Below are 19081 nucleotides of genomic sequence, written 5' to 3' on the forward strand. Positions count from 1 at the left end.
GAAACCAGTAGTACAGCAAGTCAGTGTATAAAGTTCTCCTGCTGCTGCACAATCAGATCAATGTAGGTCTCGACAAAGAGCTTTAAGGGTCTTTTTTTTAAAAAACAAATCCATTTAATCTAAACTGACATTATGTGAAATGATAGAATAACTAACTGGAAAGATACTGAAAACAAATGTTACGATTTTCATACAGTGTTTTTGATCAGGATTAAATCAGAAGACATGGTGTTCTTATTTAAAACAAAAAGTACCATCCACATGGCAACGCTGTGCGGTCCTGGCATTGGGCTGAAATGAAATCAAAGAAGATCAAGTGGAGGACTGGTGAAAAAGGTCTTTGAGTAGTCAGGTACTTTAAGGAGCAAAGGGAGAAACGCAGCTGGCAACACTTTGGTGATGCAAGAAACACTTAAAATCCTCTAAGAGATTTTCATGAAAGTGTCTGCCATTGAAATATACACTCAAGTACTCCATAAATCTAAAAATCTGATTATTAAAGATATAAAAGATTTTAATTATTGCAATTTTGTTTTCCTTTTCTTAATTTTAAAATTGGAGAAAAAAACATGGCTACGCCCTTTCGACACTAGAGTCCAAACTGCATCGAATTTGCAGATGACACCACGATTATTGGTTGCATTTCAGATGGAGACAAGTCTGGTTACAGAGCAGAGATGAGAGCCCTGACATCATGGTGTTGGGACAACAACCTGCTGCTCAACATCAGCGAGGCCAAAGAGCTCATTGCAGATTACAGCAAACTGCGGGGTGGAGAGCACACCCTCATTCACATCGACAGGACAGGGTTGGAGAGAATCAGATGCTTCAGGTTTCTGGCGTCAACATCAGTGAGGACCTGAGCTGGTCACATTACATGGATTTGATCACAAAAGCAGCGAAACAGCTCTGCTTCCTGCGATGGCTGAAGAGGTTTGGCATGGACTCTAGAATACTCACCAACTTCTATTGATGCACCATCAAGAGATTTCTGTCTGGTTATATCACGACCTGGTACGGCACTTGTAATGCTCTGGACCACAAAGCTTTATGGAGGATGGTCAGATCAGCACACAGATCAGCAGTTTTCCTTTTCTACGTGCAATACTGAGAAACCTCTGAGACCAAGAATTTTAAGGTGTTCTGCTTATTAAATCACATTTATCACATAGAAAGCAATGTGTGTGTACTGAAGGCATCAAATGCTCATTTATTGCTTTAAATTTAATTCGTGACAGTTGCAAATAAATGTTATCTAATTATACTTGGCCTTAATGATCACAAACTATCTGAAACAAGCAGCTGAATTATTACTTGCACATATACAGACCTCATTATTTGAAACTTCTCTGTTGTGTGGCTTGATTTTGAGAAATCTATCTTGATTTATGAATACATTGAGTATTTGGTGTTAAATCTTACGAACTCATTGGTGATTTTCTTTCATAAGAAATGTGATAACAGTGTAAAACCCCAAGTTTTTCCTAGTTTTCCCTAAAATGCTTATCTTGGTGCTCTCTTTATTTATTTATTTTTAAATTTAATTCAGGGTTCATATGAGCAATGGCTTTACCTTCCATAGACTGAGACAGCTGCAGCAATTTATTTACTACTAGGGTATACAGAACCCCCCTGCTATGCCTCCTATGTGTATCATTACACTTCTTCCCTTTTCCATCTCTCCCCTCTCCACCCCCTTTGTCTTTCTGGCAGCCAACCACCTGACAACACAACAAGCATTTCTCCAGATGTGTGTGTTTCCTCTGACACCACAGCTGTCCACCCAGCCCTGCAGCTTATCTATGCGCCTGTGTGTCAGTGTGTATATTTGTGAGTGTGTCAGTCAGTTAGCGTCCCGTGGTAGGAAAACACAATGGTGATCAGCAGTGGGAGTTAAAAGTTCAGAGTAAGCATTCCATGACATATTATGTATCAGAGCTGAGGGACTATCACATACTGCTGCAGCCAAGCCAGCGTGTGTGTATTGTGGTCTCTTTGAATGTGTTTCTACCTTAAGTCAGCAAGTATGCTTTGCACCTTTTAGGTCCAAAATCTTCAGTTTCCGTTTTTTAAAGGCCAAAATTTTTGTTTCGATGACCGAATACATCCCTAGTGTCTGATTAAAGGAGCCCGATAATGTCCATTTCTGTAACTGTTCAACATCACAGAAAGATTAGCCAGCTGTGTAGAGGTGAGAGGAGTTTATTGTTGATGTGCTTGAATGCTATATCACCAAGGCAACAAGGCCAAGAGACTTTAGTAGTAGCTGTGTCAGGCATTTAAAATTGACATTAAGGCAACAAAATATGCTAAAAGGTTTAATCTACCTTAGTCATCTCAGGAGGACTTTAGATCTCTGTGGAGTGGGGACACAGCAATAAAATTCTTCACAATTTTCATTGGCCTGGGCAGACAGAACCCTCACATTGCAAACCAGGAAAGGTTACCTCAGCTTGCCCAGTTCCAACCTTCATAACAAAACACGGACATACCCATGACACTGATGGATGCTACAGATTTCAAAAGCTTGTAATTAAGCAGAGGAAAAACCTGCTTCCAGAAACTGTAGCCAGCTGTGGCCACAATATTGCAGTAGTTTAAACAGAGGTGGGACCAAGTCATTGTTTTGCAAGTCTCAAGTAAGTCTCAAGTCTTTATCCTCAAGTCTCAAGTAAGTCTCAAGTCTTTATCCTCAAGTCTCAAGTAAGTCTCAAGTCTTTATCTTCAAGTCTCAGGTAAGTCTCAAGTCTTTATCCACAAGTCTCAGGTAAGTCTCAAGTCTTTATCCACAAGTCTCAGGTAAGTCTCAAGTCTTTATCCTCAAGTCTCAAGTAAGTCTCAAGTCTTTATCCACAAGTCTCAGGTAAGTCTCAAGTCTTTATCCACAAGTCTCAGGTAAGTCTCAAGTCTTTATCCTCAAGTCTCAGGTAAGTCTCAAGTCTTTATCCTCAAGTCTCAAGTAAGTCTCAAGTCTTTATCCTCAAGTCTCAGGTAAGTCTCAAGTCTTTATCCTCAAGTCTCAGGTAAGTCTCAAGTCTTTATCCACAAGTCTCAGGTAAGTCTCAAGTCTTTATCCTCAAGTCTCAGGTAAGTCTCAAGTCTTTATCCTCAAGTCTCAGGTAAGTCTCAAGTCTTTATCCTCAAGTCTCAAGTAAGTCTCAAGTCTTTATCCTCAAGTCACAAGTCAAGTCTCAAGTAATGTCAGGCAAGTCAGAGTCGAGTCTCAAGTCACTGGTGTAAAAGTCCAAGTAAAGTCACAAGTCTGAAACTTTGAATTTCAAGTCCTTTCGAGTCTTTAAAAAAAAATGAAAAAAGAATGTTGCAGTTATATGCTAAATGTAAATATTAGACCATGTAATTTTAAAATCTGTGTTTTTCTCAACACATGACAAAATAGTGAACTTAGAAAATATACACAAATTGTGAAGTTGCACCTCTATAAAATGCAGCTCAATTTAACTTAGCTCCAAGAATAATTTTCACCGACAGTTCTGAGATAAGCTGCATGTTATTCTTGGATGCGCTTGTAGGACCGGCTTTAAAATAGCATGACAAAAATATCATACACATTAAAAAAAACTGTATCACCAACGGAGCCTGGACAACATTTGCTAGTTAGATGAAGTCAGCTATCTCATTGTAGCAAAAGAGAAGCACCACCTCCTGTTCTTTATGTAACTTCAACTGTCGGAGAAAGTTGGAAGTTGTTCCATATCTGTCTGTGATTCTCTTCTTGCATGTTTTGCATATTGCATTTCGGTTTTTTGTTGACTACTTCATAGTTTATGTACCTGAAAAAAATAAAATTTTTAAGCGTTTTTTTTTTTCTTTTAAAAAAAAATCTGGTTAATTTGATTGGCTGTGCTACAGTTCACACACACATACGTACGGCGTGTGGTTTGAATACATGATGCACACTTTCTATACAATATGCATGTTAAATTTTATATTTGGGGTAAAATATCAAGTCTTTTCAAGTAAACCGGTTCAAGTCCAATTCAAGTCCCAGGTCATTAGTGTAAAAGTCCAAATCAAGTCACAAGTCTTAGAACATTTTTTCAAGTCAAGTTTAAAGTCATAAAATGAATGACTCGAGTCTGACTCGAGTCCAAGTCATGTGACTCGAGTCCACACCTCTGAGTTTAAATGCATACAAACAGGTTTATAAGAGAGTGCTGTTTGACATGCAGGGAAAGAGCTTTGGTAGGTTTTAATCTATGTCTATTTTTAAACGGGTAAGCACTAGGGCTGGGCTGTATCATACCGTTCACGGTAATACTGGTGTAATGTTGGGCAACGATAAGAAAAGGAAATATCGCGATAGAATATGGGTAAAACGCGCATGCGCAGTGCCTTTGTTTACATACGCACATGGCGGCGACGCAGAATGAGAAGAGCGAAAGCGGATCGTTGAATGAAACAGATGAACCAGAATTGGTTTGTAAAAATGCTGCAACTTCACTGGTGTGGAACTGGTCTAGCTTTCGTCCGTCAGATACACAACAGAGCACTATTTTTGGTAGAGCATGCTAGCGGGCCGTCGTTATTACCGTGTTGTTTGGAAAATGCGGCACACTTAAAATCAATCATTTTATTTTTCTGAAAATCGACAGTGCCCCTTATAATCCCGTGCGCCTTATGTATGAATTCTGGTTGTGTTTACTGACCTCGAAATGATTTTATGTGGTACATGGTGCTCAAAAATCTGTCAAATGTTTTAGTACAACTTTGCTAAGCTACGAAGCCGCACCGCTTGATGGATTGTCGGAGCATTACGGCTATCGTAGGCAGGCGCCTCGCGGAGTGATACGTACTGTGCTTCAACATAATATTACCGTATTGTGTATGTATAACCTCTTTTTAAGTTTTGTAGATATTATACATGGTTATGCTGAGGATATGTCGGCCAATTTCCACTGGAAATGCCTTTTGGTTAAACTGTCAGCAAGGAATTTGCACTGTTACGTTTTTATATAACTTTAATGCACATAAAAAAGCTGCTTGTTTAAGTGAAAATACATTGATGGTTGTTTGTTTTGTTTTTTTTTGCACTAATAAAGTTGAGGAGTATTTTGTCTAGTGTCATTTATATCGTCAGTTATATCGTTATTGCAAATTTTCAAATGTGTATCGTGATAAATATTTTTGGTCATATCGCCCTGCTCTAGTAAGCACTGCTGTTTTGCTTGCCCTGACAAAAATCTGTAACTCATACCAAAAACATTTTCTTTGGAAGATAAAAATACACTGCTCAAAAAAGTTCAAATCAGAGTATAGCATCATATCTGAGAGGAGATTCCAGGAGACAGGCATTTACTCTATGAGTGTTGGACAGGCCTGTAGAAGCCCCTTAACCCATTAGCAGGACAAGTATCTACTCCTTTGTGCAAGGAGGAACAGGATGAGCACTGCCAGAGCCCTACAAAATGACCTCCAGTAGGCCAATGGTGAGAATGTCTCTGACCAAAACAGGAACACGAGGGTGTCTGAGGGCCTGTCATCCTCTGCTGCTCACTGCTTGGTACCACGGAGCCCATTTGACATTTGCTATTGAATACTAAAATTGGCAGGTCCAACACTGGCACCCTGTGCATTTCACAGATGAGATTCTACAGTTCTAGGCAACTGCACCTTGACTGCCATCAGTTATCTGGATGACCCATATAGTTGATTCTGGGACAGTAAAGAATCAACTTTGATTTTTTGATTTGATTTTTTTGTACCTTGATGACTGACATGTTTAAAGACAAATTTTTGGACCCATTGTCAGACCCTACGGTGGTTGGTCTCGGATTCCTCCAGATGCACGACAATGTACATTTACAGACTGACATTTTACCAGAAATGAAAGTTACAACAGATAATTATTTTTTTAATGCATAATAGTGATGCATTCATTAGTCTTTTCAGAGCTTTTATTCATGATCTGAGATTGAAACAATAAGGTATGCTTGTGGTTCAGTTGTGCTCTGGAGGTTGCTTTGCCTTCATTTCGCCACCAGATGTTGTTCTTTGCCTCAAAACTTTGGATCTTTTTTGCCAAAAACAGAAGTAAAGCTTTAAACTTTTGAGACTTTAGGTGCCCATCGCTGGTTAAAAAATACCCCTTCACAGGAAAAAATGTTTTCTACTCTTATGATTTCTGGACAAAAGGCCCCAAATGTAGGACTCACAAAACAGACTTGAAGAATGGCACAAAAAAAAAGGACTTTAAGAAAGTTCAGTACAGGGGACCAAGAAAGTCACATTCCAAAACAGGAAATAAATTCCTGTTTCCAAAAGTCTTTACAAACACATATAGCACACAAAGCATACCAAAGTGTGCTTTCACACTTGCCAAAATATCACTTTTGTGGTGTGAATGTGATCCGACCCCAATCCAAACTAATTACTGTATGTTACAAGCCTAGAATGCTTTGTATTCTCACTGTTGGACGCTATTACAGATGTGTAATAATCTGTAAAGGCTAGCAGCTAGCCATGAAATAAAGGTAAGTTCTCTGTGTTTTCCAATAGCCCAGAACACAGCACCTTCTTCCTCTATTTACTTTTGTTGCTCCTGCCCCAGACACATCTGGCCAATTAGCAGGCTGAACATTCTCACGTGGTTTGTAGAGCTGCATTTTAGTTTGCTTGGAGTTCACTTTGACTTTTCTTTGCGTGAAAACACCCAACCTGACAAAACTGAGGCTGAGAGTGGAGACACCTGGGAAACTAGACGCGGCTTCATTAAATAAAGTGATGAGACAAGGGAAATATAACTAAAATAAAGATCTGTGAGACAAAGGATTATCAAAATAAAACAGCAAGTAACATAACAAGGAAACAACACAGAGATGATGACTTAAAAGAAGAGGATAAATTAATAAATATAACAATAAATAATGTCAAAACATAGTAATTCTTCTAAGTAGACTCTGAATACTAGAGTGAAAGGACACCTCCAGAGTCACAAACAGCTTCTTCCCGTACGCCATTAAGACTATTAACAAACACTAACCCCCACACCCTACAACTGCCCACCCACCTCACTCATCTGAGGCATAGTCTGAGTAACCCTCATCACTCACACACAGACTCCACTCAGACCAAGGCTTTTTTTTCTTTGTATATATTTCTCTTGTTTTGTATCTATCCCTCTTCATCATATATATTTATTCTGCTTGCTATTTATTCCTGCTGTCTACTATTTATATTTTATTCTAGCATAGTTGGTGTGGAGCACTCACAAGTTCATTGTACATGTACAATGACAATGTGTTCCATTCTCTTAAGTAACTCCATAACTAAAACTCCATTATTACCAGAAAATCAACAAAAGAACCCAACAAAACACAAGGATCATGACATCTGTAGAATAATGTATAAGTTGGGAGGGAGACCTCTCTCACTGTTGAGACAACATGGCACTGATGGAAAAAGGACACCTCGTGCATGTCTGAGAGAGGGCATTGTATTTGAAAATAAGAGCAGACTATGACTTGCCAGGAATGAAGACGTACTGGTTTTCAAATATTTCCATCGTCACAGAAGCGACTGACTGCCTTCTTACTAGTGTTGACTGAAAATGATAAAAGCACTAAGTCTTATGTCTGCTGTATGTTAGTAATTTGTGCTCGAACTCTTTGTTAATATGTTTATACCTCATCCAGACAAGTCTGTAAGTATTAACATACAGACCTAATTGGGGTTTTTTTAGTGGAAAGAGAGAAATATGCTTCATATCATCTGCACATGTTTGGGTTGTTTATTGTATGGTGGGGCTTTTGTGTGTGTGTTTTGTGTTTGTGCAAAATAAAAGGGAGGGCGGAAGGGGGTCTGAGTCTGTTTGTGTGTCCCACTTACCTAGTTTCTTGAACCAAAAAAGTGTGTGAACTCAAACAGCGGTGACTAAGAGGAACAATGAGACTCTTTATTCAAAACAGCACTTTAAAAGTTCAGCAAAGATTTTCTTGCAGTAAATTTGTCAATCTCCAACTGTGTTTAAGTAGTTACTGATTTAAAAAGAAAACAGAGTTTTTATTCGATTCCAGGATCGCATCAGTGTTTGGTTAAGACCTGTGGCGCCCTGTTTTTTTTTCTTTTTTCTTTTTGTTCTTCCAAGGTCTGACATCAAGGACGAAGTGAGTATGAAAACGAGCTTTCTTTGAGCCAGAACACAAATTTGTCCAAAATGCCAGTATCGTTGCTCAGTGTACGGGCTGAATGAGTCATGCTGGATACATAAAGATTTTGAGGGTGATTACAAAGAAAACTAACCAAACAATTTGCCAATGTTATGTCTGATTATAATCCAGTGTGATACAAGTTCATCTACAGAACATCTGCTGTCCAGTTTCATCTTCTGTTACAGATATAGCAGTCTGCAAGTCGTTGTACTCTGCATTATATTTAGCAGGGCTTTCCCTTTTGGCAGGACCTGACCATAGAAGCAAAATCAAACAAAACAAAACAATTTTACTGACAGGTGACCACCATTTAAAAGTAAATGATTTCCTAAATGGAAAACAAAATTAATTCCAGTTGTTGTCATGTCCCAAGTAGGTCAGCACTGCTGAGCTCATGCTGAAAAATGCTGAAATTTCTTTACTGTGCTGCCATCCAAAGGACAAATGTGGTTATTGCTTTTGGAGCCAAGTATTGTTTTGTAAGAAAGAAATAAAAGTCAGATCCAGTGTACTTTAATTCATCATGAAATGTAACAGTTACTTATCATCCAGCAGTTTTCAGGATGCAGAAATGCCACTTAACCTCAATGACAAGTTCATTTCTGAACAAGAAACACAAACGAATACACAGTTGAACTCATAATAATATGTTATCATTAATAAATAGCATTAATATAATATTACAATCAAATGCAAATGAATCATATTAACTCCTGTAACAAATGAAATTCCCAAATCTTGGAGTAAGATAATGTGTATTGCCTACTTTAGAGGAAATAACAGTAACAGACCCCACAGACTATATATAAATGATAGATTTAGCTTCTAAGTCTACAGAGTGACCAACAGAGAAGTACTGGCTTGGTAATGGGTAGGACTATGGACTTGCTGAGAATTGTAGTCAAAAGCTGCACAGAAAGGGTATATATAGACCAACTCTAAAGATAGTCCACAATCCACAGTGTTTTAGTGGCTTAGAGAACTCAAAGTGGCAGGCATCTTCTCTCCCTGTGCTGCAGAACAGAATGTTTTGTCATGTCATCGTGTAGCGAAGGAGTATGTGGAGTAGGACAGAAGTATATGCTAGAGATAGTCTATCTATCTATCTATAGGGCAATCGTGGCTCAAGAGTTGGGAGTTCGCCTTGTAATCGGAAGGTTGCCGGTTCGAGCCCCGGCTTGGACAGTCTCGGTCGTTGTGTCCTTGGGCAAATTTCAAGTGTATATATCTATAAAATTCCACATTCCTAAATGAAATGTCTCTATCTATCTTGCTTTTACCTGCATTCTTTCTGATGCCCAACAGGGGGCGATTACTCAGGTTTCTAAAAAGCCATCTGCTATTATAGATGTACTTCCATACTCTCTGATGTCACTGAATACCTGGTAACTTTTTGAGGCTCAGTTGCTAGTTTTACATCATAGTGTACAGAGTATGAAATTCCTTTGTAAATCTGTCATCATTATTTGAGTCAGAAAGGTGGATAAACCAGGAAATGCTAATTGGTTAATGACTTGTTACTCATAAGCTGTTAACCAATAAGTGGTTCACTTTTCGTGTCTGACTTAAAAACACTAAGATAGCTACAAAAGACAATTAAACTGATTGTGTTATGGTGGCTATGTCCACCTTTTATGTATATATAGTCCATGGACTGAGCTTGTGTGTGCATATATATAGGCTATTCATCATACCTGACTCCATGAATCACTTTAAATCCTAGATAAGCACTTTAGCTTCATCAATGGAGGACGTGATAATGGTTTCAGCCAGCTGTTGGGCCAGTAGGTTGAGATCACTGTCATGTGACATCTGTTCTCTTTTTTTGGCAGCCAGAACCCACTTAGTAATATCACATGACAGAGCCTGTGCAAAAGTCTCTATAGTTGGTTCATGCAGAGGTGCTACTTCGAAATTGCCTCTCCCCAAATCATCTGTAGACAGCGACTGCATGAGATGCTCCATCAGTTCCACATGAGGGTCGCTGATCAAAGCGTCTCCGTTGTCCTCCTTGTCCTTTGGCGTTGGTGGAGGAGGCGAGGGTAGGAAAACCTTTGCCAGGCCTCCTTTTAGCTTACGGGCGAAGCTGCTTCTGCTCCTCTCCAGCTCTGGGAGAAGAGGCGTGGTCGGTGGGGCGTCGGGGTAGTCGAGGGATCCCACAGCGGGAAGCCCTGACTGGGATAGAGGTGGATGGCAAGGCTGGGTAGAAGTCTGGTGTTCTTGGTCTCTTCTAGATTTATCCTCAAAACACTGGTGTTCACCCTTGTTGTTCTCCATCTCTATTTCAGCACCCTCCATGTGGTCCTTTAAGTTTCTTCCTCTACACACTTCACTCAGAGCGATCTCAATCACTGCAGATGCTAGCGCCTCAGCTAGCATTTCGTGCTCTTGGTTATAAATGGACTCCTCAGGTTCTACTGTTTCCTTTTGGCTAAAAACTGATCGAAGTATGTGCTCTGACATGTTTTGGGCAAACTCCCCGAGAGCCTCTGTGTTTAGGGGGCTTGTTTTGAGGCCTTCGGGAATACCAGGGTCTTGTGGAGGGGGCTCTGGCATCCTCGAATCTGCACTTTCTGTCTTCATTGGATCCTGTGTGGATAAAAACAATAATCTCCGTGAAAGTGCAGGGGATATTGATTTTCCTGCAGCTTCTTTTCAGCTACAGAAGGTAATGGAAAGCAAAGAAAAATAACCTCTGGTTTGGACTGCTTGTTTGGAAAATTAGTTTATTTTTGCACTTTTATTTGAATATTACTTGCCAGCGTGCTCAGTGTAAGCTAAGTACGATGTCAATATTTCCCTTGGTGTATGCTTTCTCCTTTCATCCCCCAAAGAAACATTTTTCTTATCCCTCAGCTGTTTCAGATTAGACAAGAAATAAAATGAGATTACAAGAATGCTACAAGTACAAGAAAAATCAAACAAGAAAGTCTAGCAAGGAGAGCATAGAGAAAGAATAATGAGACAGAAATAATAGAGGAAGTCCCCTTGCAGAATGAGATGGAAAGTAAGATTAAGGCCTCAACCACAGCCTGTCACCATATGAGCTGTCAGCCAGCCAGGATGTGACAACCAGGAAGTTCGGTTTGCTATTAGATTAGCACGAAACACTCTGTTGGTCTCAAGTAGCACCAACTCGCCCGACAGCTGATGCACAATTTGTACAGAAATGGAGAAAGGTTTGTTACCCGGAGAGCAAATGATGATAGCTTTTGACAGGCGTAATAATTTTCTAGAAGGTCTTTGTTTTTCAAGTCCAGCTTCATTTCGAGGCTCCGAGTGTGCATTATTGACATTAAATAGCATAAAATGTCCTACAGCTGCCACTGTTCTAAAGAGTCAGATTGAATAAATTTCAGGCAGCCTGTTTTGTTTTACTAATTCCTCTTATGTTAAATTAATAGTTTAATATTGTAAAAGACACTAAGCCTTTCTTTATTTCCTCTTTTTGAGAGTTCAATGAGAAGATAATTACCAACAACATCCAACAACATCCAAACACTGTGGTGGTAATAAAAGTCTGCCTGGCACCATCTCTAAAGCTTATCATTAACTTTATGTGTTATTTGTTTAAATCTCTCAAAATATGACAATTAAGAACAGCATGTTTTATTTTTTATGGGGGTTATAGGGGAATGTTTTTCTTTCTTATTTGTCTGGCTGCGAGCAGATGAGCTATTGATCTTCTGATGTAATTCTTGGCAAAATGTGGCCTTTTACATAAACATTACTCATGACATTTGAGAGCACAAACAGGCTTGTGTAATGGGATTTGCCCTTATTGTTAAAGTTACATCTTATTTTAAACATACCTTACTATTAGTATGCTTCTTGACTCAGAAACTACAAAAACAATGTGACACATTGTGAGATGTGTGTCACCACAGTGTGTCACTTAGTGTAGTAGGCCTATGACCACATGGTGTGAAATTCTGGTTAACTTAATAGGCGTTAAGCTGCATCCATATAGGGAGCAACCACAGCAACGTTGTGACCAGACACCAGAGAAAGTCAATGAATTTCAGTACTTATGGGTGAAAAAAACTGCTGACAATGTGAAGTAGGTGGAGATACACTTTTTTAACTTCAAGACGAGCGATTGAAGCAATTACCAACAGGAGCATAGGACACTGGTGACTGGCCTATGATTGGACAGTAAATACACTGAACTGAAGTGAAGCTTGAAATGACCACTAACAACAACCTGTGAGCTTCAAAGGGATGTGAGATGTGCGAATTGCTCCCTGTGCTTTATTAGTATTAGTGTAACTTTGGCTGACTAATTAATTACTTCCATCAAATTATTTCATCTAAAATACTGGGGGGATAACACCTTTTAACTACTTATCACTGAGTACTAGTTAGGTTGTGTTTCAAGGTATGTTTAGGCTGGCATAGAAAGATAAAAAGACACTTATTTAAAATGCATCTTATTTTAATACTTCCTAGTTGCCCTGCGACAGACTGGCGACCTGTCCAGGGTGTACCCCGCCTCTCGCCCTATGACAGCTGGGATAGGCTCCAGCATCCCGCGCGACCCTGAAAAGGATAAGCGGAAGCAAATGGATGGATGGATGGATGGATGGATAGTTGCTAAGTATTCCTTTTGACTCAGAAATTACAAAGCAGATTAAACTGCTTTCGGTATAGCTTGATCTAACTAGATTACAAAGACATTAATACCTTCAAACAGCAGTTATAGCCGCTGAAAATAATATCTTCTATCAGTCCTTGCTCTGTGTTAATTTGGTTGTTTATTGGGATTAGAAAGCAGATGAGATGAGCTTATTTAAGGTCTCAGTTGTAGGCCTGGAGACTGGTTCGTAAGTCTGTGGCAACCTATGGTTGCTATGGGAAAATGTGTAATCTCAGTTGGCAAATTGTTAATGGGAGTCTCTGGATGACATCGACTGTAAAGAGGGTGCTGCACTTGACACCTGCTTTTGTTTGCTTTGGTAGCTCGAAAGTTTCTGCAGTTTACACGTAAGATGACTTTTCTGCAAACACAAGACAGACTTGGAAACTAGCTCTGTGAGCTGTACTGAAACTTGAAAAAGCGCAATGGAAACCAGACATGATGAACATTCACCTTGAAAATAACATTTGTGCCTTACCAGTGTAACAATCACATTTCAAAATATGAAAAGTTTCTGGTTCATGTCTTACTTTTTACTGTTTAACTACAGCTTTGGGAATAGTTTGCAAGTGTTTACAGACCTGTTGAATACTTATTTCTTTTTTTCAAATGGTTGTTTTCAGATGGTAACCAACAGATCTATAGACCTGTATTTTAAGTATGTCTTCTCTCTCGCAAAGCCCACAGTGTGTTACTGAATTTGTTAGCACTTGCTAACATAATTGCAATCAAATGTTCTCATCTAAACTACTGAAAATAATACCTTGCAACCATTCCTCACGAAGTACCAATTCTGGTGTTTTTTGGCAGAGACTTTGTTGTTGTTTTAGTTTGCTTTCTGAATGAGGAACTACAAAACAGATTAGGCAAGATGGAAGACAAAAATAAAGAGAGGGGGCTAACGATATAGTTACTCCTCTCAACACAGCTTTACTTTGCTAGTACAGAAATGCATTAATGGCATAAAACTGTATTTTCTAAACTAATAAAAATAAGAATTTTGAACCAATCCTCGGTTCTAGTTGAATTGTAATAATGAGTCAGAAATGTGGAACTAAAATTAGTACCGTGAATGACTTCCTTAACTTTAGTTTCATCACAGTTATTGTGTTATTATTAGCTTACGGTCTCTGAATCTGGCTGTGAATGTCAGAATTGGCATTATTGGCCTTCTAGGCTGGCTGGTTCAGTTGCAGCTTTTAGAGGATCGTTTACCTCTTGAATGTAAATATAAATTAAAAACAATAATTTTCTCCTTCCCATTGTTTTCCTCATGTAGCCACAATGTAAAATGATTTTTACTTTACTGGCATACATGTTGCACATTTAATATGGTGTGTCACACCATTATCCTGTCATTACCCATTAATTTGACCACCATCCTCTGTTCAAAATGGACAGAGCCCAAAGATGAGGTTGAGACTGGGAATGAAGTGCAGATGTGGAGTAAATTGCAGCTAAAACAAAAAATGTTTTTCTCTTGGCAATATGACTTGGACCTCCACATGGAGACAGGAACATTTGGGCCTGTGATTGCTGTGTTACACAATCCTGTGAGTCCCTAATTTGATTACACTAACACACCTCGCCTACTCTCTCTAGCGCCCACGCTAACAGCACAAAGGCAGGTCAGAGATGCAAATTACTGGTTAAAAAAAAGAGCCGATGCCTACAATGACCTTCTGTTTAACCTTTATTTCTTCCTCTTCCAGTTTCAGTGTTACAATCCAAAGTTTTTTCTTTTGCTTTGTATCTTGTCTCAACCTATCTTGAATTAGGTTGAGTCTTTGAAAGCTCAAGAACATCCGTACAAATAAGGATTTACAAATTTACTCATGCAACTAGACTTCTGCCCAAACAGAACCAGAATCAACTCACAGTGTACAATGTATGAAGTACGGCAGCTCAAAATGGCCAGCTTCTGATTTTTAAAGGTATATGGCAAGACTCAGGAGGAATCTTGAAGGCCATTTGGATACGATTAAAAGTAAAAGTTACATGCCTCAAAAGTTACGTACTACAGAACTGTATAAAAATAAAAATAAACAAGATGCAGTAAATATCAGGCAACTTAAACTGCCTACATTTAGAGAAACTTACCAGCTGGGAGAAGAGTGACAGTTGACGCTTTAATGCAGCCAGTGCAAATGAGTGTACAAGGAAGTGGTTTGACAAAGAAGTTCAGAAGTTTTACTCACTTCCTGTGTGTGTGTGTGTGTGTGTGTGTGAGAGAGAGAGTGAGAGAGAGAGAGATGATCAGCCATTGTGCATAAATATAACTCACTGACACAACAAAAAATGACACATTCATGGGCATTAGATGAACCTATTTGGGTCTGATATAAAACGGTTCTGTCAGCTTAATCGTCTTCCTTTGTTCATGAGTTAAAACAGAAGAGGATCAGATGAAGGGCAGAGGAGGAGAGGTTATGAAGGAGGTAAAGCATTCCAGATGCTCACCATTTACTCTTTTAAAAATACAGTACTCTTATTTACAGTTTGGTGCACCGCAACGGTCAAACAATTTTATGTATGAAAGGAAAACTCACCATGTTGTGCTCATTTGCAGGCTTGTATTTATTTTGTGCTTTGTCTAGAAGGTTTACACAGTTGCATGTTCAGAAAACACATTACATTGCTGCAATACCTTTTTTTTAATCTTTTGTTTACAATGCTTACAAATGTTGATGACTTTGCTTAAACCTTTGTTTAAAAAAATAAATAAAAACCTTTATTAATAATTATAGATGGGTCTGAAACGTGTAGCCAAAACAAAAGTGCCTGCATTCTTTTCAATGGCCTCAAAGGGAGCAATGGCTGTGGTTACAACAGCACTTTTGGTCTTATAGACGTAAGTGGACTAGTTCTAAAACACTCAAAGCAGTTTTTACTACAAGTGTTATTCACCCAATCACACAATACTATACAATCTATGTCTGAGTGCTTTCTAACATGGACACACTGCGGTGGATGCATCAGGGCAACTTAGGGTTCAGCATCTTGCCCAAGGATGCTTTAGCATGTGCACTAAAGGAGTCAGAAATTGATCCACCAACCTTCTGATTGATAAGCTAGCTTCTCGACCGCCTGACTTACATCTACCTTGAAAAAAGAAGATAAGGAAAAGTCTGGGCCAGGGCTGCCCAATCCCAGTCCTCAAGAGCTACTATCCTGCAGCTTTTAGATGCATCCCTACTCCAACACAGCTGAATCAAATGGTTTGATTACCTCTTCAGCATGCCATCATGTTTGGCAAAGGCCTGATAACAAGCCATTCATTTGATTCTGGTGTGTGGGAACAAGGATGCATCTAAAAGCTGCAGGACGGTAGCTCTCGAGGACCGGGATTGGGCACCCCTGGTCTGGGCAAACAGCAGATAAAAGACACAGATGATTTTACTGGTGATGGAAAAATTCAGAGCCTTTATGTGAAGCTAATCTGTAACAAGTAAAAATCCAGACACTTTAGCCTTAAAAATATCACTTTGATTAAATAGCTTTCACATACTGGTGAATTACCTATTAGAGAAACATATAAATGCTGTTAATTTTTAATGTATGAACATTACATTGGGGGGTAGTCTAATAAATGTGTTGTGTATATGATAAATATTAGTTGGAGACGTGAGGAAACCATCCATTTTTTAATGAGCAATAAGCACTGCAATATTTTCCATTGCATAGAAAGAACATGACAAATCATAAAAAGAGGGTCCAAGTGCCTGAATTTGTACATCCAACCACTGGAACTGAGCCCACAGTCTGATCACTTTTGAATAATATTACGTGATATACTACTTCCATGACCCTGAATTTAACATTGAAACTCCACTCTTTTCTTTGCAGCTCTAACCAAATCCTCAGAATCATACAAACTACTCCTCCAAGCTCCGATGGAAGCAATCTGGAAGACTTTTCGTCTTGGAAGGAGGACAGCATGGAGAGGAGATGAAATAAAAACTGTGTCGTGAGATGATATCTCTCTGTTGACTTCATTAGACACCAAATTCCATGTTTGAACTGCAGGTCTTGTAGCTGCTTTAGTGTGTCCTGTTCAAATAAACTGAAAGTATGGGGGGAAATGTTTAAACGGGTGAAGCCGAGGGACTTGTTTGGCCTTTTTAAAAATTTTGTTGAATCTGCTCTCTTGTGTGCTTGGCTTTGGCGTTGAAATGAAAACCGAGGAATGTTTGTTCAGTTTGGTGGTGATGAGGGTGTCCGGAGATATGTAATGATGTGATCAGAGGGTGGATTTGAGGATGACGTGGCTGAGGCTGAGGTCCCCTGGTTAGAAATGAGTTTATTTTGTTCTCTTAGATACACTTTATGGCCTCAATTCCCATTATTCAGAAAAGAATCATAGATGACACCCTCCCAACTCCTGGCGTGTGGGTGGATGTTAGCTGCCAGCTACTCCCACTGTCCATCCTGAACCCATTTAATCCACAGTCCTGTGACTCTATTACCCATGCTGTTACTGCAGTAACGCTGTGTTGTGAGCCCGAGAAGGCCCTCTGTACTCTTTCCCCTCCAATCCAGGAAATACTTTTCTCTGCGTCAGTGAGGTCATTGCTCAACACGATGATTTAAATAAATTTAAAGGGTCGTTTCGATCTTGTGTGGCTGCCCATTTTAAAAATCATACAAATGCCAGAGGTGTCTGACACACAAAAAATCTGAAAACCTGAAAAATATAAGCCGGGAAAAGAACATTTATAGGACTGCTGTGTAGCTATGAGCTGCCAAAACCTGTTAGTGTTACACAACCAGTTTTAGTTAGATACAGAAATGTCACAATTTTGCACAATGTTTCTGAACAAGTTCATGTTTGTCTGTGAGCATTTTTTAAACCACATGTTACGGGCCCCAGGAATGGTGCCACAATAACAAAGAAGAAATCCCTGCAAACACAGGTAAAGTTCAGGAGCAATGAAGACAGTGCACTCGGTTTGCCTCTCAGATTGCATCTCTTATTCAAGTTTCAACAAACATGAACAGCATTAACAATATCCACGTGTGCATGACTTTTTCAGTCCCAGTGTCCATATCTGTCCATTTCCCCAAAGTCACAAGTAGAAAAATAAATGAATTCACACTCTACACGTTCCACTATTTTACATGTACTTCATGCGATCGCTCAGTCTAAGCAAAACAAAAGTACACACCTGCTCTTACTTAAGTAGTTGGAAGCCACTGTAATCTACAATGAATTTACAGCAATATACGACTGTACAGATTCTGAATACTGAAATTGAGCAGAATTAGACACACATTTACAGCACACTGAGGATGAAATTCACTTTTGCATAACATGGACAACTTTCTACTTCACATGTCATTAACACTCACATATTAAACAGCTATATACTTTTCAAACCTCAATGACACTTAACAATAAAACATCTTTGTATCATAAGCTTTATATAAAATAGTAAAGTGTGCGGGAGTACCAACCTTCATAATGAAAAGAAAAGAAATCGATATGAATGACCTTCCTACAAGACAATGCTCTGGGCGCTAACGACCCACAATACAAAACATTACCGCGCCGTTTCTGCTAGCGGCCTGCGCAGCCTGACACCGCTGTCTCACACTGATGCGAGTCGACCGCGCGGCAGTGCCCATAAGTGTTACAGGTACTGTTCTACTTCTTCACAAGTTAACATGGAGATAAAACATTGTTATGTACAAACAGTAGTAGTATTTCTTTACCAGGTACAAACCTGCAAACACAGGTAAAGTTCAGGAGCAATGAAGACAGTGCACTCGGTTTGCCTCTCAGATTGCATCTGACTCGTGGGCGGAAGTCCATCCCCCTAAAGCAACCGGGTTGCACCTGTCTTGGAATAATAGTTCCACCTGGGGTGTTGCTCCATTTCTTTGTACCTTCTATACAGTTTATGTGACAAAATAATGCACTGGTTAGGTTGGTCATGTTGTCAAAGTCATTTTGGATATTAATAGCCACAGAAAATAACTGATAAACAAATTAAATTAAATGATTAACACAAAAGTGGCCATGCATTTTGGGTGTGCCACACACTCCCCTACAAACCAAAAGTGGCTCCCGACACTTGCAATTAACAGTGTAAACTTCCATTAACTCTGAATCAAACTTTAACTCTTCACTCAATATACTCACAAATTACAAATACATATGGGTGTGCAATGATTTTCTACATTTTCTGAATACCCAACACTATATGTACCCAAGGTCCTATGCCCGTCTTAAACTCAGCAGCAGATCGGGTAAGTGACAGCGGAGTGTACACCAGGC

At 39.3% G+C, this 19081-nt stretch overlaps 1 protein-coding gene and 1 long non-coding RNA gene across 2 annotated transcripts; both read right to left on the minus strand.

The window, feature by feature from the left end:
* Positions 1–9434: 9434 nt before the first annotated feature.
* Positions 9435–14940, minus strand: LOC146674423 (uncharacterized). Its single transcript, XM_085402388.1, has 2 exons — positions 14905–14940; positions 9435–10757 (listed from the first exon to the last, which is right to left on the minus strand). Exon 2 carries the CDS (start codon positions 10749–10751, stop codon positions 9888–9890), a length of 864 nt encoding a protein of 287 aa, XP_085258514.1. The 5' UTR covers positions 10752–10757; positions 14905–14940; the 3' UTR covers positions 9435–9887.
* A 556-nt stretch (positions 14941–15496) lies between these two features.
* LOC146674424 (uncharacterized) lies at positions 15497–18816 on the minus strand. The gene is made up of 2 exons (XR_014909255.1): positions 18528–18816; positions 15497–17705 (listed from the first exon to the last, which is right to left on the minus strand). It is a non-coding gene; the product is annotated as an uncharacterized LOC146674424 (long non-coding RNA).
* Between the last annotated feature and the right edge of the window lie 265 nt (positions 18817–19081).

The sequence above is a fragment of the Rhamphochromis longiceps genome, linkage group LG3, assembly GCF_057381845.1.
Source record: "Rhamphochromis longiceps isolate RC_006_pf linkage group LG3, R_longiceps_female_GT1.1, whole genome shotgun sequence".
Lineage (NCBI taxonomy): Eukaryota > Metazoa > Chordata > Actinopteri > Cichliformes > Cichlidae > Rhamphochromis > Rhamphochromis longiceps.